Genomic DNA, 26,584 nt, shown 5'->3' with positions numbered 1-26,584 from the left:
GTGTCCTTCCGACAGGTTAAAAAGTCTCCGATTCTTATAAAATCGGACAAATTTGCGATCCGACAAGGCCGAATAGTTTATTGACGTCAAATTTTGCAACATCGTCCATTTTTGCGTTTCACATGCCGGTATCTTCTTCTCCTTTCTTTGAACGGCGCTATTATGTTCGCCATGCCAAGTATGTCATAACTCTCTTACGTATCTGCTTCACAGTAGTGATCAGCGGCTATGTAGCTTTCGGATTTTTAATCGTGCGATCAAACTTCGTTACTCCTGCTTTTCATACGAACTGGTATCCATTTTTAAATTAAAAGACCATGATTTTTTTGCTTAAGACTTCCTCACTTAAATACCTACTCTATCTGTTAGCACCTTTTCATTTTTCGTAGACCCACTCTTACCCATTGCGCTTCCTTATTAGCTGTGTTAACCGCTTTATATCTCCAGTAATAGCTACTACTAAGAGCCAATTTTCAAAAAAAATTTAAGAAACGAAATTGTTTTTGAAAAACATTTATTATACAAAATTGTGTAAATATTAAAGGCCATTTTTTCTGCACTTATGCATTCTAATTTGCTACCTCTTGTTCAGTCGATGCATTAACAATATATTTTGTTATTTTTTGAATTGAATTATTACTTATACTATCCAGTATCCACTGGGGTTGAACATAGATTTTGTCAGCTACCGGATTTGGACTAGAATCTCCGATGATATATTTTGCCCGTTTACGGTTATCTACAACGCGACCTGCGCAAAGTGTTATTAGTTCCGAAAGATTATTTTTTGGAATAGTGCTCTTCGAAGAGATGAACATTGGCCCTAAAGCAGAGAATATATCCATTTTGTAATGAGTTCCAAAAGCTTGCCTTTGAGAACGACAAATCTAAAATATAAATTGTTATAAGAAAATTAATATAATAAATTTTAAAAGTATTCTCTTACCTCAACTGCACTAGAAAATTCCTGCATTTCATATTGCTCTTCATTTAACCACTGGCCAGCTTTAACAGAATCAACTACCCAGTTATAATTGACAATCCATAAGCCACGTACAAGACCTCGAAGCAAGTTGAATGTACGACGTGGCTCAAGACTGACTATGTGAGTTGTATTATCGCTAACATTGCTTTCAAGTTGAAATCCTTGAAGTTTTGATACTGCCTAGATAAGATATTCCGAATAAAAAAACATTTTTTGAATGTACGCAAATTTATTAGAAATTAAGTTAAAAAAAAAGTGTAAAGATGTAGAAATTCACAAACAACTTAATTGTTGGAGAAAAAAAGGATTCCGGTTATTATTTTTAAATATTTTTTTTGGAAAATATTTTAGCATGCGATAAAAGTCTTTAAGAAATAATTCAAGATGTCTCAAAATCTGTTCGTATCGGAAGTTCGCTACGAATTGCGAAAAAACAATCACAGAATTCGTTCGTAATGAGAATATGTCATTACGAACGGATCCCGTGATTGTTTTTTTCGGGATATCTAGCGAATTTCCGGAACGAATTGAATTCGTTATAAGGCGCACTCATTCTTTGCCAACTATAATACCAAGAACTATCCACAGTTTATTTATAGCTTAATATTAAATTTTAAATCCTTTTCCAATTTTTAAGCCTTTGTCTGCTGTGCCACCTATTTTTGATAACCACCTTATGCAAAATTGTAGGGCCTTAAAGAGCTTGGCACCCAAAGGGTTAATTTAAGGTTCAATTGAAAGCACTTAAATTCTGCCCCATACACGCGGTACTAGTATTGAAAAAGTATTAGAAATTATCTCATAAAAAGTTTACAAAGTGAGAAAACATGGGGTTGCCTCCTAAAAATCATGTATATTTCAATGCAACGTATCGAAAACGCTCATTTTCTGCACCAAAAAAACCTAGGTGGCCATCAATTTTATCAATAAATTTCGAGAGAAACTTTGGAGGATCATTCATGTTCATATGTTTGAAACGAGGGAAAGTTTCCCAGAAATTATATTCGGCCTTAGCGAGGTACCCGTCGGAGTAGAAATTTGTCAGTTTTCATACGAATCGGAGTTTTTACCTGTCGGATGGACACCTAAAAGCATGATTCGTATGAAATAGGGCCGATTCACGACAAATGGTTTGATGTTGTAACTTAGACACCATTCTCACATCGTAAAATTAAATTAAATCGGACGACCAATTAAGAAATTTACTGAACCTAGAGAAAATACGAAGGGTGATTTCTTAATCATTTGGCTTCGTTATAATTTATCCAAACGATGAATCAATCACTTTTACTAGCATATTGGCTGGTATATTGCTAACAACACGTTTGATGATTTTAAACTTTTGTTTGCCCTAAATACACGAGCTAAACCTACTTGAAATGTGGTTCTGCCAAAATGGTAGAATGGGACACAGCACTCGAAACGATTGACTAATTAGGAAGTGAGTTCGTTGAGCAATTTATGCCACCGTCCCCTAGATTGTCCGATTCGTTGCCTTCAAACTATTTTATGGGTAAACGAATACATTTATATTACCGAGGCACCAGCCAATATACTTGAAAAAGTGACTCATAGTGACTTCTTGTAAGGACAACTTAAAGCAGATTTGTGTTTAATCTTTTGCTTTAAAAACTAAATGGTCATTATTGATCTATCAGTCAAATAAAAATTAATGCCAAAAAGGATTTTAGGCCATTTCATTTCTATCTGATGCAAAATTTCGTGCAAAAATAATATTTTTCAAAAAAGATAATTAAAAGTTCTATAGGTCTTATCCAACGACACGAACAAAGAAAAAAAAAAAGTAGAAAACACAATGCTCGTTGGTTTTGCTTTTCATATGAAAATTCAATGACATTTAATGGAAAAAATTCAAAGAATACAATAAAATAATAATAATAATAATAAAAATCAAATTCAATCTATAATGAGAAAATCATAAAAAATCATAAAAAAGATACAATTTTATGTTTAAAATACTCAAACTGATCAACAAGAAACTAAATTAAAAAAAAAAATAAACAACAGGATAGAACCAGAATTGGTTATCTAAGCGTACCAACCTCTTTGATAAAATCGATCTGCTCGGTGTGCATGTTCGTATAGACTAGAAACGGATATGGTTTAGGTTTGCTAGCAGTGCTTGTTGTTGTATCGTTTGTTGACTTTGTTGTTCCAGCCGAAGGCTTTTGATTGATCACAGACTTTGCTTTTTTGATTGCTTCAAAGTCCATTGTACTGCGCCGACTTGTTCGGGCACCATTGATTTTTGGAGCAGTTTTTTTTTGTTCTGTTTTTGGCTGCGTCAAGGTTGGCATAATTGTTTTGCGTCGCTTTTGGGTGGCGGGAGTAGAAACCGTCGATGCAGCTGGACTCAGTATTCTTTTTGACATAGCTGTGCTATCTTCTTGTGAGGATGTTGGTGTTAGGAGAATATCATTTGGTACAAAAAGTTTCCTCTTCTTTTTCGTAACAACTTCTATGGGTGTTGTTGGAATTGGTTCTATAGCAGTTTGCGATGGTACATCAGCTATAGGGACCTGATTTTGCACTGATGCCTCCTTTTCAACAAAAAGTTCTTTACGAATGAGTTTGTTATTGTTTTCTGTTGGAGTAAGGAGTGTTGCAATAATTTCTGGATCATCTTGGGAACTTCGAATATCGATACTTTGGTCATCTAATCGCCCAACCCGAACCGATTTAGCTGATTGATTTATGTTTTGCAAACGTTGACTAATAATATCCATGGAGACATCAAAAAGGGTTCGACGACGAGGATTGGCTGGGGTTTTTGCTGAATTGAAAATAGTAGCAGATGCATGTTCTTCCAACAAAGATGGATATTGCACCGGTGTCTTAGCCAAATCATCTACAATAAGTGTTGAACATGGAACACCACTGCCAATTGGAGTAATTGGTGCTAGTCCAGAGATACTTGTATCGTCAAAGGCCTTATGAGTTGATGTGGCAAAAATAGTTCGTCTCTTACTTGCCGAGGGTGTTGGTTTGATTGACTGCAACCTACTTTCTTCCATTGTATTTGGGGTATATAAAGTGCGCCTGCGATTTTTCTGAGTGCTGGTTGTAGCAGCAATCTCACTATTTTTTCTAGTCATGTCCACAGATTGTTCTGTGAAAGTAGTTTGTCGTTTTTCGACTTCTGGCTTTGTATTGTCTGATATTTCTTCACAAATGCTGTTGAATGTGGTTTTGGACAATTTTTCTTTTTCTTTGTCGACGATGCTCATTTTAGCTGGAATGTGAATAGAACTGCGTCTACGAGTTCTAACACCTGGTGTTTCCGCGATAGTTACATCAGGTGTGGCAACCTCAGGAACTTTAATATTTTTGCTTGGAGTTTGTGATACTTGTATTGAATTGCGGCGAGGACGGCCAGGCGTTTTCTTTGTAGAAGGAGTAGCAGGTATGCTCTCTTCATTAACAAAATCAAGCATTTTCTTTGCATCAACCGATTGGGATGTTGGTTCATTGGTATCAGACAAACTTGATACCGTGTCAAGGTATGCCAACTTTTGCAGGGAGTTGCTGGGTGTTTTAGGAGTGCAAAAGGTTTCATTGATTCTACACACATAAAATAGTCAGAATTAATTGGAAGAAAAAAAAAATAAGAATAATCTAAAAATACCTTTGCAACATTTGAGTAGAAGGTGATGCTTCCACGGCAGAACTTTTAGGAGTTCCAATTTTCTTTGAGTCCAATTGAGTTAAGAACCGAGTTATATCAGTCTGGTAATAAATGATTTTTTTAAAGATATTTCCGATTAAAAACAAAATTAAGTTTTAATTTTACCTTTTTCTTAGCTGAATTTAATGTTGGTGTGATTGCAGGTGCCGTCGCTGGTATTGCTTTGGACTTAAGTCCATTTTCTTTCGTAGGAGCCTTTGTTTTTGCTCGTCGATTATCTTCGGCATCAGGTTGCATAGATTTGTAACGCTGAAATATATGTAAAAGAATTTCAATGTATTTTCACTCTTCGCACACATTTTATTTAATGCTTATTTTAAAAAAACAACAAGAATTAAAAATGATGTTTTACTAAACATTAAAAAAAATGAAGAACAACCCTAGGTAATTTCAAAATTGTGAGAATACCATTTGTTTTATATAGAGAAATCTATAACATGGACACCGAGAATTCTTCTGACACGGTTATTATTGAGAATTAGAATTAAAATTTAATCCAAAACCTATGAAACCATGGTGAACTCATAAAATTTGGTACTGTAGTATCTTTTTTTCACATTAAAGCCTAGTACATACTTGGTGAAGCAAGTCGTGAAATGAATCCAAACATTTTTTTTAGTCACCCGTTCCTGTGAACATTCGTGGTGAAAAAAAATTAGAGTTTTGCTTCACGACGTGAAGTAGTCGACGTGCAAAATGTACGGGAATCTCTTTCACTCGTGAATCTACTCTCCTTATATATTTTTCGAAAAAAATTAATTTGAAAATTGAAAACAAACAAAAATTGTATGAATTTACTTCACGACTTGCTTCACAAGTATGTACTAGGCTTAAAACCGAATAAAAAAAGTTGCATTTAATATAAGAACCAATAATCAAAAATTAATTTTTTAAAAGATATATTAGACAGGGAGCTAGCAGCATGGTCGGTAAAATAAGTCCCTCTGCAGAGAAAAATGCATCAATAGTACCACTTTTGTGAAAGTTGATTTAGTGAGGGTAGCCACTTAAAATTAGTCTAATCCTAACGCCCGCCTCTCCCTGAATACAAAAATATCCATGGCGAAGTTTTTACCCCCAGAGAAGCCTTGAAATTAGTTGCAGTTGATAACAAAAAGCCTATGACAGAGTCGAAGAATGCGGGTTTTAAGCGAAGATGCCCTTATTTTTTAAGTTTCACTAAGATGCGAGAGAAATAGGATTGAGCAAATGTCTGGCCATTAAAATGGGAAGGAAAAATAGAGATACCTACAAAGTAACTCCATATTTGATATATTAGACTCATAAAAGAATCTCTATACTTCGTCCAAAGTTTGGCTTTAGAAAATATTGCTGGGTTTTCTTGGGAGAAGAGCAAAAATAGACTTGTTGTAACGAAAGTCATTAATCACCTTTCGATCCCGAAGATATGTACATATGTATTTCTTTAGCCAAGCATTAATTAGTATTTCCATGATCTTTGGTGGTTTTCTTTTGGTTTGATACTTTTTATTAATGAGGAACTAAAAATAGTTCAGACCAATTATATATCCCCACATGCAACTACCCATAGTGCGGTATTTTTACCTAAAACGTGGTCATAAATCAAATTTCTCAATTTTTGCCCCCAGGATTAAGCTTATGTCCCATAACAGGTAGATAACCAGGTTACTTTTTAGTGAAAGCTATCTATAAATTGGTCAACCCAGTTGCACCATTAGTTGCAACTTGCACTATTTGGGTAAACACGATTTTTTATGCGATTTGTATAAAATTTTCTAGGTATTGTTTTTTTTTACTCAAAAGTGTTTGTAGTGAAAAATTTTGATATGGATATTGACAATCAAGGTATTAATTGTATTCTAAAAAAAAAGTTAATTGTATATGCAACTCTGTTTTTTCATACCAAAGGGTTGAAGTACACACTTAAAAAATGTGCACATTTTCGTTTTTTTTTTTTTTTTTAGCGTTTTTAAAATAGAGGAACACACCGCAACATAGTCTAGCCTACATAATATTAAACTGCTTAATATGTAGAACAATATTGCATTTCAAGAGTGCATATTTTGATTTTTAATAATTTTTTTACGGCTAATTGGGATATAAGCACTTAACTGGGTTTTAGTGTACCAAGAAAATGAAAAATTTTCCTTCTAAATAACTTTTTAGTCATTTGGTACCTATTTGATGTGAAAAATGTGCCCAAATATTTTCGGCCAGGTTTTAGATCAAAATACCGAACTGTGCTACGTCCAATTACAATTATAAGCATTGAAAACATCCAATTACAATAATTATAAGCATTGAAAACGCCTTTAATAAAAATTTCAATTAGTAGGTTATTTGACATAATTCCTTGAATGCAGTCGATCTGAATGCAGAACGGGCAAAGAGTGGTACCGTTTATTAAGCCAGAGGTCTGAGTCCGAATCCCAGTCTCCACCACCTAAAAAAAAAAGATTTCAGGGGTACTGCTTCTTACGAGTGCATCTCTGCTTGACTATGCGGGAAATTGTTGGTCCCTTCCATTCTTGCAAATTAATAACACGCAACATGAATGGTCGAAAGTCACTAGGCTTTGTTCCTTCATCGGTGTCGTGCTCATATTTATTTATTTTATTAACCGGTGCAACAAGTTTCCGGGACCATGATGAGGACTAAGATTTAAAATAATGTAAAAATTTATCAAAAACGCATTTTTAACCTTATTGATCACATATTATTTTTCGATATAAACACAAAAGCGAGTTTAAATTTAAACTAAACTGAATTATCGTGAGACGCGTTTTCCCTCAGTGAAATTTTGACAGTTTACTACAAGCTACAGCCACAGCTGCACCATTGTATTCAGCCAGTAATTCAGTTTAAATGTAAATTCGTTTTTGTGTTTATATCGATAAACAAAGTGTGATCAATATGGTTAAAAATACGTTTTAGATTGATTAAGATTGCACAAAGTTTATGTTTCTTTTTTTTATACAGCCATGGACAGAGAAATAGCACACTATTGAGAAAAATCATGCTAATCGAATTTTATATATTAGGTATGCTTTTTATAATTTTTTTTTCTGTTGGAATATTGTCGAAATAAAGTGATGGAGACAAAAATATCTTAAAAGTACCGTTATTTTCTATATTTATTTGCACTAGCAATATAATGTTTTTCCTGTCTCTTTCGCTAGTGGACATAAAAATAGCACACATTTGTTTAACCGTTCAATTTTTATTCCGCGTTCAAAAGTTGTAAACGAAAATGCATTTATTTTATTGCTACTATTTAATTCACAAGTATTTTTGAAAAAAATAGGCAGACAAAATCATTAAACTGCGAAAAAAGGGAGAATTACTTTCGATCTTCATAGTCAAGGGAAAAATCCTTCTTAACTAGCTTAAACTCTAAATTTTTCGAATAAATGATGAATAAAGGCATTTATTTAGAAAGATCAAATAGAAATTTAAACTCTGAAATTAAATTGCATTAACTTCATCCCCTCAAAACTTCTATACGAGTGGATAGAGCGATCACAAAGAAACGCAAATGTGGGCCTATTAGTCATTTCGCACGATTTTGCACGAAGCAAATGTAGAATTCGGTGAAAAAAGTGTCAAGCAGACTTTTAAGAAGGATACTTAATGATGCTGAGTTATATAGACGGGTAAGTTAGAAAAATCAAATGATATAATAAGACACATCAAAGATCGCCTAACACTGTGTTTAAAAAATCATCTGAATAAAGACATGCAATTTTGAATTAGAGTCTTTTGGAGTGATGAAATAAAGGTTAACCGCATTTAAACCGATGACAAAACATTTTTCCATCACCCTAAATGTTAAAAGGACAAGCCAAAGTATTATCTCAAAACTAGGAGGATAGGATTTGATGGTCTGGGGCACATTTTCCTGGTATGGTAAGGACCCATTGGTTAGGTGGATGGCAGAATTGATAAATTATTTTGTCTTAATATTACATTAGAATACCAAAGAACCATATTTCTCGCAAGTTAATTAGACATTCATACATGACAATGACCCAAACATACATCAAAAATAGTACAAGATAGGTTTCCGGACGAAAAAATCGATGTTTGCACCAAGCCATCTCAAATTTACGATCTTAACCCCATAGAAAATGTATAAATTGATGTCAAGTTTAAGCTTGGGGAAACAAAATTCGAAAATTCAAACGATCTTTGGGCCAGAATCAAAGAAGCGTGGTACCGTACTCCACAAAGTGGATACCAAACGTTACTTGAAAGTTTACCAAAGAGGTGCCAAGGAACTTTGAAAAACCGTGGTCTACAAACAAGTTACTAACTTAGTAGTATTGAATTTATTGGAAATTGTAAGAATTTTTGCTTAGAAATCATTATTTTTATGATTTTCGGAATAAAAAAAGGGTATTCTCTAAAAATCATAATTTTTAAAAATTGAATTGAAATCAAATAATTTATGATTATAAATTTTATGAATCTCCCATAAGCTAATGCATGCCCTGATATAAAAATTATAATATATAAGTTAAAAGGTCTCAAATAAATCTAATTTTTGTAAGAAAAGTCAAAAGTGTGCTATTTCTTTCTCCATAGCTGTATATGTATATGTAAGAATTTGTTTATATGATTTTACTTTATTGAAATTCAAGGTGATCAGTTGTCTACCATTATGGATCCTTTATTCCTCTCCCATCAACAAGAAAATGGAAAAAAGGTTTTAGATTTTCTATGCCGACTTTGGTCTAATAAATTCCATTCCAATTTTGATAGTAAGTAGAAATATATAACAAACTTCAGAAAAGATCTGGAGATGGAATCGGCTACCGCGGTAGCCGATTTTTACATTTAGGTTGAAATGCTATTTAAAAAATAACCACAGTTTTATAAATACAACTGATGTTTTCTAAAGGTTTGTGATATGAAAATGTTTCAAAACACAAACCACAGGGGTGTTGAAAGAAATTAAATATAACTTATAAATAAATACGGTCAACAATCCTAAAATATTAATTTTATAAATTGATATACAAATGGTTCTCAACTCAAAATAACTTGATCGTGCTTTTCGCAATTAATTAAATGCGCACAAATAAACTCACCAAAAAAAATTCAAATATAACCTCACTTAAAAATTACAAAAAAAATTAAATAAATTTTTACCTTCATTTTATCATAAAGTTCTGGATTCTCATAACGATCTGCATTCGATATGGGAAAATCCTTTGGAGCCATAAGTCTCATTTGTTTTTTACACGCCTCAATCCACAGAATCGACACAATAGGAATATTCCATTTTTTAGCTTTATTATATGTTGATAGAAGGCCATCCTTGAATACCACATGAGTTGTGTCTCTGTAAAAGATATACAAAAAATAATCATTCATCATCTGACTTGAGAGTTTTTCAATCTACCTCAACAATTTGTCGTTTACTTTTGCTCCCAGAGCTGAGATCACTTTTTTCACACCCGACGAACGATTATCCTCACCAGTTCTTACTTCAACATACACAACAACATCCTTCATCAGTTCTTGAATGCTCTTGATCTTCACTGGCGACTTACTACGTTCCTCCTCCGTAATTATATCTTGTTCCTCATGAGGTATATCAAAATTCCCATAAGCTGACTTTGTTGGACTTCTGTAAAAACATTAACAACGCAAAAAAATGCAACAAATGCTTACGTGTCGTGTCAGTTACATGACAATTGTGCTTACCTCAAAGCTTTTATTGCTCGCACTCTAGTAGCAGCCGAAGGACTATTCAAATCCCTCTGGATTCGAGCCATAAACGGATTATCTTTTGGTGTGCATGAGCCCAAATTTGATGGTATCATATTGTTGATTGGAGTTGACGGCCGTGAACCGTTCTTCCCGCCACCACTATTGCTATTATACAGAACATCCAGCTTTTGCTGGTCCTTGACTAGGTTTTTTGGAAATAAAGCAATTTTTTTATATTTTTAAGGAACAATAATTATACATAACTCAAAAAAAAGCGAGTGTTTTGTGCAGAATGCAGATAAACAAAGCAAAGTGAAATTTTATTATAAATAAATATATATATACATCTATGTACTATTACTAATATAATTTTTTGTACATCTTTCTGTCAGTTTTGACAATACTCTACTCAACTCACAGTTGATTCGGGCATTTGGAGGCGGAGTGTTCTCATCGTTGATAGGAATGAGACAGACGTTGTTCTTATCACTGACAGCAGCAGCAGCAACAGCCGACGTATTGCCATTGCCACCAAAGCTACCATTGAAGCGGTCTGTAGTTGGTGATAAATGTTTTAATAAAGTCGATGCGACCATCAAAGGCTCATCGGCTTGGCTAGAGATGATTTTTAATAAATTTTCATCACGAATGCTCAGTCTTTTATCGGATGTTGATTTTAATTTGGAGACTTTAGATTTATCTTCTTTTGGTGTGGATTTTTTGCCAGTAAGCGAGACATTGGCAAAACTGCGCGAAAATGAAGACATTTCGAGGGTTTTCCATGTTGGTGCTCGCGTTACAAAGCGATCCATTTTTGTTTGGATTTAACAAAATCAAATACACTTTAAAACTTTAACAACTATCACTATATTAATTGATAATTAAAACTGTAATTTATACAAAATGAAGAGAAACCCAAAAACCTAAGAACAAATTAAAAAAAAGCAAACAATCAAGAAAATCCAACGGAACAGAAAAATTTATTTTGAATAACAGAGAGGGTGTGTTCGTGGAGTAGAAATTAAAATGGTGGACAAATTCACTGAATGCTTTTTGAAAATTAAGAATGGATGCATTCAACACCTATAGTAGATTTATATTTTTTGTTATGGAACGTTTCCATTAAACTTTGTAAAGATTTTATACATGAGATTTAGAGCGGAATTCAGAGTCGTCACTCAAGTAAAAAATTTTCTCAATCACAAATCTAAGATGAATTTTCTGGGTGTTTGCTCCAACATTTACTTCAAAATTTCCTCAGCTGGAATTTATAAGCTAAAAGTTAAGAAACCTTTAGGTTTTCTTAACGTAACGAGTAGCTGAAGTGGACCAAACGCAAGAGCAAATGTTCTGTTAAGTAAAATTTTTACTTGAGTGACTACTCTGAAGTCCGCTCTTAAATTAAATTCTTTTAAGTAGATTTATTTAAATAGCTCTTTAAAAATAAGATAGAAGTTAAGCCATAACTACAATGACCTAAAAAGTGAAAAAGTGGGAAATTTACAAAAGTAAAATTTTTTTATTTCTTTCTGGCGCTATTTATTTTTGGAAAAAACTACAAAAATTGTTTTTTTTTACCCAAAAAATAAGCTTTCTGCATCATTATTTTTAATTTTGTGATTGGAAAAACTGTCACAAAATGAGTTTGAAAATTTTCACTTTTTGACTTTTTGCAAAAAGTGGCCGTTGTAGTTATACCTTTACAATATTTTTCGATTTTCATTCAAAATCCTGCTATTTTTCATTTTCCAGCTTTGTAAACGAATGCCAACTTTGAACGAAACGACTTTTGTGATTCGTGTAAACGTAACCTACAGCCCGACTAACAGTTTTGCTTCTGTAAAGCTTTATACATGCTTCTTTTGCTTCTATAAAGCTTTATAGAAGCAAAATTGTTAGTTGGGAGGTGACTACCCAACTAACATTTCAGCTTCGGTTAAGGTATTACAAAAGCTACATTTCAGCTTCTTTTAAACTTTAGTAAGGTTGTTGGGCATGGAAAAAGGAGAACGTTACACAAGTTTGATACTCTATAAGGATCTTAAAGGAAGCTTTACCGAAGCTCTACAGAAGCTTTGAGATTTGACAGATAGCTTCGGAAAAGCTTGTATAGCTCTTTAATACATGTCTTATCGAATTAAAAAAAAAAAAAAACAACTACAAAAACAAAAAAGAATCTTTTATAACTGGTTTTAAATCATGAATTTTATCTTTTGATCTGATATTATATACAACATTCCATTAGTTTTTAGTATATTTATTAATAATAATTTTAAAAGTATATAATTTTTTTTACCACACCCAGGAATCGAACTTCGTATCTGCTTGGTGGTAGTCTACCACTCTACCCACTCGGCCACCCTAGTATATTCATTAATGAAATCAAAAACTTAATCAGTTCAAATAGCAAAAAAATGTCCGAGCTAAATTATTCAATGTCAAAACCAAAAAGTGTCCGAGCTAGATTATTTAATATCAAAACCAAAAATCAAATACAAAACTTGGTAATTTCTGTAAAGCTTTTATAAATTCATTAAACAGGCATATCCGAAAATTTATTATCGTTTAAGTCTCTTTAACAGTATTTAAACAAATTATTAGAAGTTGTTAAACAAGTCCGAACTTCTATAAGCAATTAAAATCTGAAGCAAGCTCAATACAAGCTGTATGCAAAGTAGAACCTGCGAGATTTCAATTTACAGAAGCTGTTGTGCTAGTTGGGTAGAGTGAAAATCCACATCCACATCCACTACCCAACTAGCACAACAGCTTCTATAAATTGAGATCTCACAGGTACTGCTTTTTATACAGCTTGTATTGAGCTTGCTTCAGAATTTAATTGCTTATAGAAGTTCGAACTTGTTTAACAACTTCTAATAAGTTGTTTAAATACTGTTAAAGAAACTTAAACGAAAAAAGATTATTTTCGGAAAAGCCTACTTAATGAATTTATAGAAGCTTTACAGAAATTACTAAGTTTAGTATTTGATTTTTGGTTTTGATATTGAATAATCTAGCTGGGACATTTTTTGGTTTTGACATTGAATTATTTAGCTCGGACATTTTTGTTTTGACATTTCTGCTATTTGAACTGATTAAGTTTTTGACTTCATTAATGAGTATAATAGGATGGCCGAGTGGGTAAAGTGGCGGACTGCCACCAAGCAGATACAAAGTTCGATTCCTGGGTGTGGTAAAAAAATTATATACTTTTAAAATTATTATTAATAGATATACTAAAAACAAATGGAATTATATATATAATTTCAGATCAAAAGATAAAATTCATGATTTAAAATCAAATAAAAAAAAGTTAAAAAAGAATTTTTTTTTTGTTTTTGTAGTTGTTTTTTTTAAATTTCGATAAGACATGTATTAAAGAGCTATACAAGCTCTGTCAAATCTCAAAGCTTCTGTAGAGCTTCTGTAAAGCTTCGTTTAAACTTCTTATAGAGGGTCAAACTTGTATAACGTTCTCCTTTTTCCATGCCCAACAACCTTACTAAAGCTTAAAAGAAGCTGAAATGTTGCTTTTGTAATACCTTAATCGAAGCTGAAATGTTAGTTGGGTATGGCACATTTGCCCCCAAAAAGTAGAAAAGTGCATGCATGCAAATATTCAAATGTATTTTTCGATGGTTACGTAAATTATGCCGAAAGCTTAGATTTTGGCAATTCGTATATTTTTACTTCTGTTCTTTTACAAAAAGTGGCCAATTTATAGTTAAACTTTATTTTCTGATAGTTTTCGTGGGGTTAAAAAACCTACAAAAAATGATCCTGAAAACGCTTAGCTTTTATTTTTAAGGCATTCCCCCGTAAACGACAGCGTTTTTGTATAAACAAAAATCCACACCTGAACGTTGATGTTTTGGTTTGGAAATTTTGCTTGTGATGTAATGAAATGAATGCGTCCAGCACAAAATCCATATATTGCGAAAACTTGGTGAACATTTTTTTTGGTAAATTTCACTTAAAGCCTAGTAAGCAGTTCGATCTAAATTTTAGCTCCCATACAAAATCATCTCAAAAATTTAGCCGATCTAAAATTTATTCAATAATTTCAACCAAGTTATGCTCAGATTCAGCTAGAAAATCACACATTCGTCTCTAACGGCCATATTATTCAATAGTTTAAAAAATACATCTGAATGTAAACAATGTCAAATGTCAAAAATAAATCCAATTCCATAATATTCACTGCTTAAGCCTGGTACGCTGCTCGCGCTAAATTTTAGCTGAGATAAAATTCCCATACAAGTTATCGATAACTTGTATGGGATCCATTTTATCTCGGCTAAAAATTTTCGATAATTTGTATGGGAGCTAAAATTTAGCGCGAGCAGCGTACCAGGCTTTAAATCCAATCTTAAATCCAATTTTTTAAATCCAATCTCGTTAAATCCAAACAAATTTAAACTGCTCTCTGGAGTAAACAGACCTTTATAAATCCAGATGTAAAATTCATTTTCACGGTGTTCAGTTGTTTTGTCAAGTATTTTGTGAAGGAAAAATAAAGTTAACTGTAAATTATACAAAATTTATTGAATAATCACATAATTTTTTTTGAGTGAATAAAATGAACAAAAAATTAAATCCTTGGATTAATGAAATGCAGATTTAATGGATTGGATTTAAAATTAACTTAAATCCAAACTAAATCCAGAGTGAATAATATGGCCGTAACTATACATTTTATATCTGTCACAACATGTCAGCTAACTTATCACGATCAAAATGAATGACTTTTAAGGCTAGACCACACCGGAGGGTATGCGGTAGCGGTACATGTACTTGTATGAACAAAATTCCAAACTGACACATCAACGTTCAGATGTGGAATTTTTAATGGCTACCCGTATCGCTACTCTTACCCTCCGGTGTGGCCAAGCCTTTAAGCCTTGAGGTATGAGGTAGCTGTACGGGTAATTATAATTTACATGTTAAATGTAAGCCCCTTGGGCTTTTGTTTAGCCCGGAGATTTCTCTGGGCTTAACTTTTTGAACAGTTTTAAATCTGTGCTACTAAACTAATTTTTTCTTAAACTGTTTGGAATTTGTTTAAAAACGTGAAAACTGACGTTTATAATGGCAGAATAATGTATTAAACTAGTTTTGCTATATTATACATTTTTGTATCTCTTTGTAAAACATACTCGTACCTACATGAAAAATACAAGCAAACCCGAAAGTGAAGAATATGACAACTCTAAATTTTCGTTGTGTCTGCTGTTTTCGGAACATTCAATAGGTACAGTGCTGCCAAGATTTTAGGTCAAGCCCCGATGCGTTTTTTTTGTCCCGTTTAGCCCGGTGGTAGTAAAAAATGCATCTAATGATGAAAATACACACGTTTCCTTTTGGAAACATTCAAGGCATTTTTCAAATATATAGAGAGCCACTCATGCTAATTCAAAATAATTGTATGGGTTCATTTCATCAATATGAAAGAGACTCCCGTGCATTTTGCATGTGAACTATAGTTCAGTCGTGAGGAAAAAATTTCCATTTTTTTCACGAAGGTTCACGGAAAGGTTCCACGCTTCTGAAAAAACCGTTCGTTTAACTCCTAAATGCTTGTATCCCACCGTTTTTGATCACAGGAAGTGTCATGTAGTGGTGGCAGCTCTAAAACGCAGACCTATCCACATGGGACTATTTGTCCTTATAAATTATATGTACTTTAAAATGTTATGTTGAACCAACTGCAATAGTTTCTCTATGGAAGTACTAAACACATGTCCTTAAAGATTATTGGATTTCTGGTTAAAGATAGTTTTAATAAAACAAAAAAAAAAAAAAATAATAATGCAGAACATCATTTTTGTATCTTAAGTTAAATTTATTTCATGTTTTATTTAAATATTTATATTTATGTGTATAAAAAATAAGATTTTTTTTTATAAATATTTACAAAAAAGAGAAAAATTATAAATATGTACACTAGAAACACAAGCATACTATTTATATTATGTAATTGATAAAAACAATTAATTAAAAAAATTAAACAAGGCAGTTTTGATTCATAACATTATCTAATTATTTAATTATAAAATAATAAAAACTTTGTCGCACGACTTATTTTTAATTTAAAAAAAAGATCAGAAACTTTTCTGCCGTTGGCCTACTTTAAAAAAAATGTTGTTTTCCTTTTATTTTTTTTTTTAATAGGACGTATTTCAGTCTTAAGCGGTTTTATGGCAAAGGACCTCACTCACGATGCGATACGAATTCCTTTCATGGTTTACCTCGTCTCTCTTTTATTTTTTTTTTTTTGATAAAAAAAAGTATCTAACTAATATTTAAAAATGGGTTCTCTATTTTATTCTGAAATGAAAAAAAAAAAATATAAAAAAGATAAATAAGGGATCAGGAGTTCGAAGTGAGTTTTAAATCTTACCAAATCCACTGACTAAACTGCGTGCATCCCACAAGGACATTTGTGATTGAGATATTCTATGATGTTGCGGATGCAGCTTGAAAGGATAATAAGATGCCGGGGGATGTTGATGAAACGCTCCAAATGGAACTGGATGCGAGGGCAGAGGCAAATGCTGTGCAGATATCTTTCGAGCCGTTTTTGAATCTTTCTTTTTATTGCTACTAGATGACTTGTTGGATTTGATAAAATTTGGAATTCGCGCTAATAAACCACAGTAATAAGGATCATCTTGTTTTTTTCGTTGGACAGTTTTGTTGTTCTTCGGACTCATGGAAATGGTTTGATTGTAGATTTCATAATCAGGCTAAAAGAATAAACCAAATTTCAGTTAAATTTTTGAAAATATTGCAATAAAATCTTAAATTACCTTAGGAACATAAGGATTATCATCATAAGTAACATATTCCTTAAGTTTTGCATTCATTTTTGCATCTTCGGCTAGAATGAGCTCAGCTTGACTTTCAATTGTCGAATATGGATCTTCACTTCCAGATGTTGTTGGTGAAATTCGATGACCATTATCGATATTCCTTCCGATTGTTGTCATTCGACTCTTAAGCATATCAATGGCAACAACATTAATGACCAGAATCCATAGAGGACTGTGAATGAGATTATTGCTGGATTTCACTACAGAAATGGCAGATAAACATTGACGCTCCAGACGATTACATTCGGGGGCTGTTCGAGAGAATTCTCGATTGATGTTTGTTGTGAACTTACGCATATCAAAAAGCTATAGAATAATAGATTTTTGGTTAAAATAGAAAAAAAAACTCTTTTAGATGATTGTATATTTTACCTTGGCAGAAGTTCCAATATTAATGGCTTGTTGTGGCAATTGTAATATATCTGCCCCAATGACAGTTTCTTCGTTGGATAATTTTGAGGTACTATGAACGTAAACATTTGATTTTCCATAACGTTTGATAAGAATATTTCCCGTTTCGTCCATTTTCAATTTGAAACCTTCACCAATGGCTTTTTTGACATCTTTTGTTTGAGGATCACGCATTGGATTATGAAATCCATTTAAACCGATTCTGAAAAATTAAGGACATAATATTAGTTTAAGAATTTGTTCAAAGGTAGGAGATTCTTACCTTACTCCATCAAAACCATGCTTAGATCCGTTGATAGATATGACCGATGATCGGGCGTATGCCTTTGCCACACGTCGATTCTTTTCAAAAACGACAATTTTGGCCCAAATCTCATCGTCGATTTGTTCCCATTTAGAGAGAACTTCATCTATGTGATCCTGAAAAAAAAGAATTGTGATTAGATAAGATCTTATTTCTATCTTAGGAGTTAATATTAGATAAGATCGAATAATTTCGGAACATAATCATGAATAGCGTATTATTGAAGATGTTTAAGTTTTCGTATATAAAAAACCACTGCACATGATACATGATAAGAGTTTAGGCCCATGACTGCAGGCACCACTTTTAATTTAATGGGTCGTTACATAGTCTATAGCCAGTACAAAAGCAAAACGCTTCTTACGATGCCTTATTTGTCAAATTACGACAAGAAGTTTAAAAGTTAGAATTGAACAGATGAACAAACAAACCAGAAGAACAGGCCAAAACCCAAAATCCTTTTAAAATCAAAGTTGTTCGGTCAGGGTTTGATCCGATGTCCCGTTTTTGAGTGAATTTAGCTCCAGTCTGAACTTTGTTTATTTTTTTTTTCAAATTGTAAATAATTAGGTTGAAAGTACGCTTTATTGTTGGTACTTAACAATTAAGTTTCCCATAGCATGTTATTATTTAATTATATCTTTATAGATCAGAGTACATTTTTATAAGGAAGTTGTCAGCGGTTTTCGTTGATTCAACGTTTGTATTATTATTACAGAAATCATAGTTTTAATGTTTGGTAATTAAAGTCAGTTCAATAAAAGATAAAACCAAGGTTAAATGACGTTTTAATAAACATTTTCTTATTTATTCTATTTGCTAAAAAAAAGAGTCTGTTGAACCAGTTTTGTTTTAAATTGTATGTGGGTAATTATTGATGAATTTTGGAATAATCCTAAGTAATTTTATTTGAATAAAAAAAAAACTTTATAAGGTAAGAACCACACGTGATATCCATACGCAAATTTTTAATGTCCATATTGCATATATGGAATATGGTAGATTGTATTTACAGCTGGGAGATGATATCATTTAGAACAGCTTCAATAAATCGACAAATTTATTATATCTGATGTGATGAGAAAACAAAACCATGGGGTATTCCCTGAATGGCCTCCATATATAGAAAAGTTGTTTATTTATTTATAAACTGCACAAATTTATTCATTAAAATCCAATTACATGCATAGCATTTGAAAATTGAATTCATGTTCTTAATCTGATGATTAATCTTAGACGGTTTGATTGATGGTTGTAACAAGTTAGAAAAATAAAAGTTGTGGTGCATTTATTATGAACGACTAGTAATGTAGTTATTGTTAAGTCTATTTACCTAACAAATACATAAAATTGCCCTTTACGATAGAAATGTTTTCGTTTGGCTTTTCTTTAGTTTTTCAACTAATGATTAAACTGAGACTTGAACTCTCAAAATGCTCTAATAAAACCGAAGTGTGTCATCGAAAATTAGGTTATACCTCTTCACCATGGAAGCCGGATCTTTCTATCACAAAATTTGTTTTATAAATTCTAAACTTATTGGATATCCAAATTGATTAAATAACATTTAAGCGAGTGAGACCAAGTGATAACTGATAAATGACAAGTGACTAGCGGCATTATGGTTAATGCGATGGACTGTCACGTTAGAGGTTTTTGGTTTAAATCTATAGATTTTACTTCATTGACTCATTTGTTTCAGGGCTATTTTCTTTTAAGAGGCCTCCAACTATATCACTCTCGTGAAAAAAGTGCCTTTGAAACTCGTTTGCAAATTATTGTGTGTTCCTTTGATACTTGAAAACTGATGAGACATACATGGTTGAAGAGTTTGTAAGCCACTAAACCTTAATTTTTCATAAACTTGTAGCACCACAACTTAAGTATTAAGAAATATTTGACTGTTAACAGTCGAATTGTTTTTTCCCTGAACACCGTTTATTTTTAATAAATATGATTTAAAATCATGAAAATATAAAAATATGAAAACCAGCATAAAAGTGTTCATATATGCGTTTCGCCCCGATGTAATGGTTGGGCTCATCAGAAGATGACCATTACACCTTGTCTTGACGCATATTTTCCCGAATAAATCGAGACTCCATATAATCCGAGCTGCATAGAGCAACTGCGAATTATATAGTTGCTACAAGTCTTCAAAGAAGATAAATTGCAGCTATTTGTATTTCCTTGCTATGGCACTTAAGAAATATTTGACTGTTAACAGTCGAATTGTTTTTTCCCTGAACACCGTTTATTTTTAATAAATATGATTTAAAATCATGAAAATATAAAAATATGAAAACCAGCATAAAAGTGTTCAGGGAAAAAACAATTCGACTGTTAACAGTCAAATATTTCTTAAGTGCCATAGCAAGGAAATACAAATAGCTGCAATTTATCTTCTTTGAAGACTTGTAGCAACTATATAATTCGCAGTTGCTCTATGCAGCTCGGATTATATGGAGTCTCGATTTATTCGGGAAAATATGCGTCAAGACAAGGTGTAATGGTCATCTTCTGATGAGCCCAACCATTACATCGGGGCGAAACGCATATATGAACACTTTTATGCTGGTTTTCATATTTTTATATTTTCATGATTTTAAATCATATTTATTAAGTATTAATACAATTGCAAAAGTTAAGTGGCAATGAAAAAAGTGGATCTTCGATTGCAAGTAGATATATTCATTCACATTTTTTTTTTCAGACTATCGTATAGATCCGATTCATAAAATATGCAAAGTTTTTCGACTTTTCCATCATCTTTCAATTTGTCTACATTTTGGTACTAAGAAAATCGTGGGGTTTAACCAAAAATTCTAATATGACCCTAATATTTAAAAATAATTCCTATCTTCGTGACCTTTTATTGAACTCAAATTCAATCCTAAGTGGGCTTGAGTTCTTGTTTATAATTTATTTCCTATCTCTTCTCCGACGTTTCGACCGTGTTTACAGACTTCTTAAGGGAGGAGTATTCTGTCATCTAATCTTAAGCACTTCAAGCTTCTGTTTGTTTTGGGTTTTTTTTTGGGTTGGTTTTATTTGTTGTAATTTCAAATATTTTAAAATCTCAAAAAATTCGAAGTCTTGAAAAAGACGTTTCAAATCATCGAAATTTCAAAATATTAAATATTTAAATTCTGTGCATTTAATTTTTCATTTTTCAATTTTCACTTTTCTTATTTAATTTTTTTATTATTTCATTAAATTTCTTTTAATTTAATTTCATTTAATTTCACTTATGTCATTTCACTTAGGGCGAAATTTAGAGTCGTCACTCAAGTAAAATTTTTTCTCAAGCACAAGTCTGAAAGAGTTTTCTGAGTGTTTGATCAGGTATTTACTTCAAAATTTTCTCATTTGATACTTTTAGGTTTTCTTAACGTAACGAGTAGCTGAAGTTGGCCAAACGCAAGTGCAAATGTTCACTTGAGTAAAATTTTTACTAAAGTGACGACTCTGAATTCCGCTTCTATGTTCATTTGATTTCATTTAATTTCATTTCAGTTCATTTCAGTACATTTCAGTACATTTTAGTAAATTTCAGTTCATTTCAGTTAATTTCAGTTAAATTCACTTCAGTTCATTTAATTCCATAAAATTTTATTTCATTTTATCAGCTCAGAATTATAAACTTTAACACTGCATTCTCCTTAAAACTGCAGTTAATTCAATCAAAGGCTAAAATCTTACAAGGTTTAGACTAAACTAATTTCACTGTAAGTCAATATAGGTATATGGAAGATCTTCCAAATGAATGAAAATAAAGTTTCCATTTTATACTTTTTTAAACTAATGTTTTATCGAACTGTGAACTATAAGAAAAGAAAAATTATAACAGAATGCAGTTGAACGGCCTCTGTTAACATTTCTGATTCTGACTTAATGCTTTTAGCTCCACAAAAAATGTCTATTCCATCAAAACATACAACAACATTCTTATTTACTTCTATGAAAATCTACCGTGTCGTTCACTATTTCTATGTCAAAGAAAACTGTCCATACAGTCAACAAAACTGTCAGTGACAAAAGTCTCTCACACACCATAAACAACTACTTACATACAAAAAACTCTACTCGCATTTTAAATCTCGTTAATTACTCTGTCATTATAAGTTTCATGTCGTACTTATTGCTCATTAATTTTAATCTCTCCCTCAACACTTTCATTAAACTCACCTTGCACAGTTTGTCCTTGTCATACCACATGTCTTCTTCTTCATCATTAGGTCCTATTGAGTCAAGATTGTCCAAGGACCGTGATATAATTTTCCTTCTTGAAATCATTTTGCTCCTGTGTTTGCGTATATATGAAATGCCTTTCAATGAAATTGACTGCCAACACTTTTCAACTAGACAGTTAAGTAATCCAACTTGGCAGAATCTGAAATTGAGAGATATAAAAATAGATTCTTTAGTATAAATCGTTTGGAATGTATTTAAATAAAAATAAAATTCTTGAAAAAAAATAAATATATTTCTTTGTTTCAAATTGGTATTCGCATATTTGCCATCACCATTTTAATAGTGTGTCTGTCATATGCTCAGTTGGTAATTAAAAGAATATCTTAAAGATACTTGATAGCTATGTCATAATCGTATCATTGAATATCCAATAAAGATGCCTTACCACCAGCTAGATGTATATAGCAGCATCAACATGCTACCACTATCAGGTATCAACGTGCAATGGGCTACTTTAGCAAGTGGTGTAATTAAGTTTTTTCTTAATGCCATGCCCCACACTCACTTAATGCAATCAACTTCAACAACAACTCTGCCATGGCACTTTTGTCCATGAGCGGACTTAGACATTGAGAGCTCAAAAAGAACTTTGATTTTTGTTTAAATTATATTACTGACGGTTTTACTCTTTCTTACTTACTTTTACAGTTCAAATTTGAAGAATTTGGCCCGAAATACTTTTTTTTTAAAGGAGAATGGGCAAGTTTGTATTAAACGTGGACGTTACGCGGCCAGGAATGAATTTGTTATTTTTTGATGTAATTAAGGTTTAAATATATTGTGCAGAAGTTTTATCCCTGTGACGTATTTCAATAACGCATAAAATGCATTTTTGCATTTAACACTTTATATATGTCTCAATGTTATAACTCAATTGTGTATTTAAAGTTCAAAATATTATTTTCTCTCATTTTCCCTGAGTCTGAAGACCTTTATCTTGAATATCCAACCACTAGAACCCAAACTATAAGCATTTTAAAACAACAAATTCAAGCCTATTTTTAGAGTTTTGTTGTTCAATTTTTTGTTACTTTGAATTGTTTGAAAACTTTCGAACCTGAAATGGTTGTCTTAAAAATCTTATATTATGAGTTCTATTGGTCGGATTTTCAAGATTAATGTCTTCATGCTCAGGGAAAATGACAGAGCATCATATTTTATATTCCATAAAAAATATAAATCAGTTTGTCCTTCATACATTGAACAATGCATTAACAATACTAATACTGCATTATCTTGCATTCTTAACGCAATACAGCGAAACGTCCATAGTAAAAGTTTTTCCTGGGCTATAATTCTTTCATTTGATACCAATTTTATTGATGGCCGCTCAACGTCCAAAATGCCCATTCTCCTTTATTTAAATTTAAGATATTGGAGTTCTAATAACGAGTTACAGTTCTAATTCGATGAAACAAAAGAGCTGATGTTCGAACTTGATTTAACGTTTTTTAATTTTTGATATTAAAATAAAATAAAATAAAATAAAATAAATGTTATAAACTGTTTTTTTTATATAATACAATCCACGTGTTATAGCTCAGTATATTTAAAGTGCTTTGACATGTAAAAAAATCCTAAAGCTCTCTAAATAATTTAATGTTTTTTCAATTTATTTTTTTTTTTTCGAAAAATTGCTATTTTAAATTTTCAGTTCTTAGCCCAGTAATTTTAGTCATTTTTTAGCCCAATCTGCGGAAAAATTCCTACTGGGCTGAATTTTGGTATACAGCTTAATGACGGCTTTGTTATGATGATGTGAAAAATCGACATTGATATCGTGTCCGCGTTAAGAGTTATAGGGGTCAAAAGGTCACAAAAACTGGTTTTTCACGATTTTCAGCAAAACGGTAAGTCTTATCAAAAAATTTTCAATGCAAGAATTGTAGACCAAATTATTATATATAAAAAGTGTCATGACACTTTTTTTCCTAAGACCCACCGTTTCTTAGGTATAACGATTCAAAAAGTTGAAGTTTTGTTGTAATCGTCATAATCCTATTCCTGAAAAAAAAAACTCCTAACTGAAAAGTTCCTGAAATTTCATTATTTTTTTAGCTTGAATTTCGTTCCTCAACTGTTAAGAATATGGGGAAACCAAAAAAAAAATGGAAATTTTCGCCATTTTTCCGATTGGGGCCCTTTTCCCGAAACCATTTCCCTGGGAATTTTTGTTTACAATATGTCTGAAAATATACAGGGTGTGCAATAAAGAATGGACAACCCTAAAACGGCTTATAGCTACACTTATGATTGTTCTAAAAACAGATAGAAAAAAGTTCTATCGCAACCAGTTCATAAAATATGGACTTTTTTTCGTTCAGTGTATTTTAAATTTGATCATCTTATGTTTTCGTTCACTACAACCACGAATGAATGAATTTTATTTATTTCTTTTTTTTTTATAATTTTCTACAATAATTGGATGAGTACATAAACACTTTAAAAATTTCATAGCTATTGCACATTTTCGTAAAAAAAATTTTGAAATCTGTTTTTTGATGCAAAATGTAAAAAAAGTATTTTATGAAAAATTTTAAACACCTGTGGTATAAAATAAATCTATAGAAACCTAGGTGGCCAACTTTCTTAAAAATATTCTGGTATAAGGGGAATATTTTTAAGAAAGATGGCCACCTAGGTTTCTATAGATTTATTTTATACCACAGGTGTTTAAAATTTTTCATAAAATACTTTTTTTACATTTTGCATCAAAAAACAGATTTCAAAATTTTTTTTACGAAAATGTGCAATAGCTATGAAATTTTTAAAGTGTTTATGTACTCATCCAATTATTGTAGAAAATTATAAAAAAAAGAAATAAATAAAATTCATTCATTCGTGGTTGTAGTGAACGAAAACATAAGATGATAAAATTTAAAATACACTGAACGAAAAAAAGTCCATATTTTATGAACTGGTTGCGATAGAACTTTTTTCTATCTGTTTTTAGAACAATCATAAGTGTAGCTATAAGCCGTTTTAGGGTTGTCCATTCTTTATTGCACACCCTGTATATTTTCAGACATATTGTAAACAAAAATTCCCAGGGAAATGGTTTCGGGAAAAGGGCCCCAATCGGAAAAATGGCGAAAATTTCCATTTTTTTTTTGGTTTCCCCATATTCTTAACAGTTGAGGAACGAAATTCAAGCTAAAAAAATAATGAAATTTCAGGAACTTTTCAGTTAGGAGTTTTTTTTTCAGGAATAGGATTATGACGATTACAACAAAACTTCAACTTTTTGAATCGTTATACCCAAGAAACGGTGGGTCTTAGGAAAAAAAGTGTCATGACACTTTTTATATATAATAATCTGGTCTACAATTCTTGCATTGAACATTTTTTGATAAGACTTACCGTTTTGCTGAAAATCGTGAAAAACCAGTTTTTGTGACCTTTTGACCCCTATAACTCTTAACGCGGACACGATATCAATGTCGATTTTTCACATCTTCATAACAAAGCCGTCATTAAGCTGTATACCAAAATTCAGCCCAGTAGGAATTTTTCCGCAGATAAAACCTAAAATTACTGGACTATCTGTATTTTCTATGAACAATTTTAAATTATTAAAATACTATCAGCTTCTCAGCAAAATGTTTTACAATATTTATCAACGTTAAATAACACTTTAAGTATTACAATTGTAAAATGCTTCCTGGCCTTAACTACTGTCAATTTCACCTTTTTGAAAACTACATCCCTGATCTCTCGGTTACTGGATCACTGTTTCCAGTTCCATGGTGGCGGCAGTTTTGATTAAAAAAAAAAGAATGTCGGAGAATTATTATTTTCTCGGCTTGAAGGTCGTCTTGTTTGATGGTTGGCTTTGTTTTTGTTTTAATGGTTTCTAATTTGTAGCTGTTTTGCCCCTTAGACTTGTTTAACATGAAACAAAAGCAAAAGCAAAAGCTTTTGATGCATGTACAATAGAATCTAGATAAAGTATCTGGTACTGGTTGATACTTTAAGAAGTTAATTTTAGGTAGCCACAGCCCCAGCTTAGCTACATAATAATAATAATGTGACATTCCGTTTTGGCTAATTTATATATATGTGTATTAATTTGTGTCTTTTATTTATTGTATCTATTTGTAGATCCGTGACTGATAAAATTGGATCACAATATGGCGTCAATTACGGATTTACAGTATAATAATAAAAAGGTGTGGGCTAGCAAAGTTTCAATAACATATAAATGAGCATCCGTTTTTAATATAAAAATAAAGAAATGCCTCCGGGGTGTAACTTCTATAGACCTACTCAATGATTTGTGATGAATCTAGAATAATTTTTTGTAAGGCGCTTATTAAGAAGTTGAAGGTACTTAAAGGTATGCCAGAAGGTATCTA

The 26,584-nt window shown here is 31.9% G+C and overlaps 2 protein-coding genes across 2 annotated transcripts in view; both read right to left on the bottom strand.

The window, feature by feature from the left end:
* Positions 1–497: 497 nt before the first annotated feature.
* On the bottom strand, positions 498–11,365 carry LOC129921546 (microcephalin). The gene is made up of 9 exons (XM_056003430.1): positions 10,807–11,365; positions 10,383–10,590; positions 10,078–10,305; positions 9,825–10,017; positions 4,797–4,940; positions 4,632–4,732; positions 3,049–4,567; positions 947–1,165; positions 498–887 (listed from the first exon to the last, which is right to left on the bottom strand). Exons 1-9 carry the CDS (start codon positions 11,198–11,200, stop codon positions 570–572), a joined length of 3,324 nt encoding a protein of 1,107 aa, XP_055859405.1. The 5' UTR covers positions 11,201–11,365; the 3' UTR covers positions 498–569.
* A 5,028-nt stretch (positions 11,366–16,393) lies between these two features.
* LOC129921347 (uncharacterized) overlaps positions 16,394–26,584 on the bottom strand; it is a 47,435-nt gene continuing 37,244 nt past the window's right edge. The window contains exons 2-7 of the mRNA XM_056003145.1: positions 22,164–22,368; positions 17,934–18,091; positions 17,633–17,873; positions 17,198–17,566; positions 16,789–17,134; positions 16,394–16,715 (exon numbers count right to left, since the gene is read on the bottom strand). Of these exons, the coding sequence (XP_055859120.1) occupies positions 16,711–16,715; positions 16,789–17,134; positions 17,198–17,566; positions 17,633–17,873; positions 17,934–18,091; positions 22,164–22,271 (1,227 nt within the window). The 5' untranslated portion in view covers positions 22,272–22,368 and the 3' untranslated portion in view covers positions 16,394–16,710. The remainder of the gene's footprint in view (positions 16,716–16,788; positions 17,135–17,197; positions 17,567–17,632; positions 17,874–17,933; positions 18,092–22,163; positions 22,369–26,584) is intronic.

This window comes from Episyrphus balteatus, chromosome 1 (genome assembly GCF_945859705.1).
Source record: "Episyrphus balteatus chromosome 1, idEpiBalt1.1, whole genome shotgun sequence".
Classification (NCBI taxonomy): domain Eukaryota; kingdom Metazoa; phylum Arthropoda; class Insecta; order Diptera; family Syrphidae; genus Episyrphus; species Episyrphus balteatus.
This window is presented reverse-complemented; position numbering and strand designations above follow the sequence as displayed.

Bases quoted from the DNA above. Each gene is read 5' to 3' on its own strand.
- LOC129921546 (XM_056003430.1), bottom strand. From the start codon at position 11,200: ATGGATCGCTTTGTAACGCGAGCACCAACATGGAAAACCCTCGAAATG. The intron at 10,306-10,382 runs GTAAGCACAATT...ATGTTTTTACAG, and splicing joins CGAGCAATAAAAGCTTTGAG to AAGTCCAACAAAGTCAGCTT. The intron at 4,568-4,631 runs GTATTTTTAGAT...TTATGTGTGTAG, and splicing joins TCTACTCAAATGTTGCAAAG to AATCAATGAAACCTTTTGCA.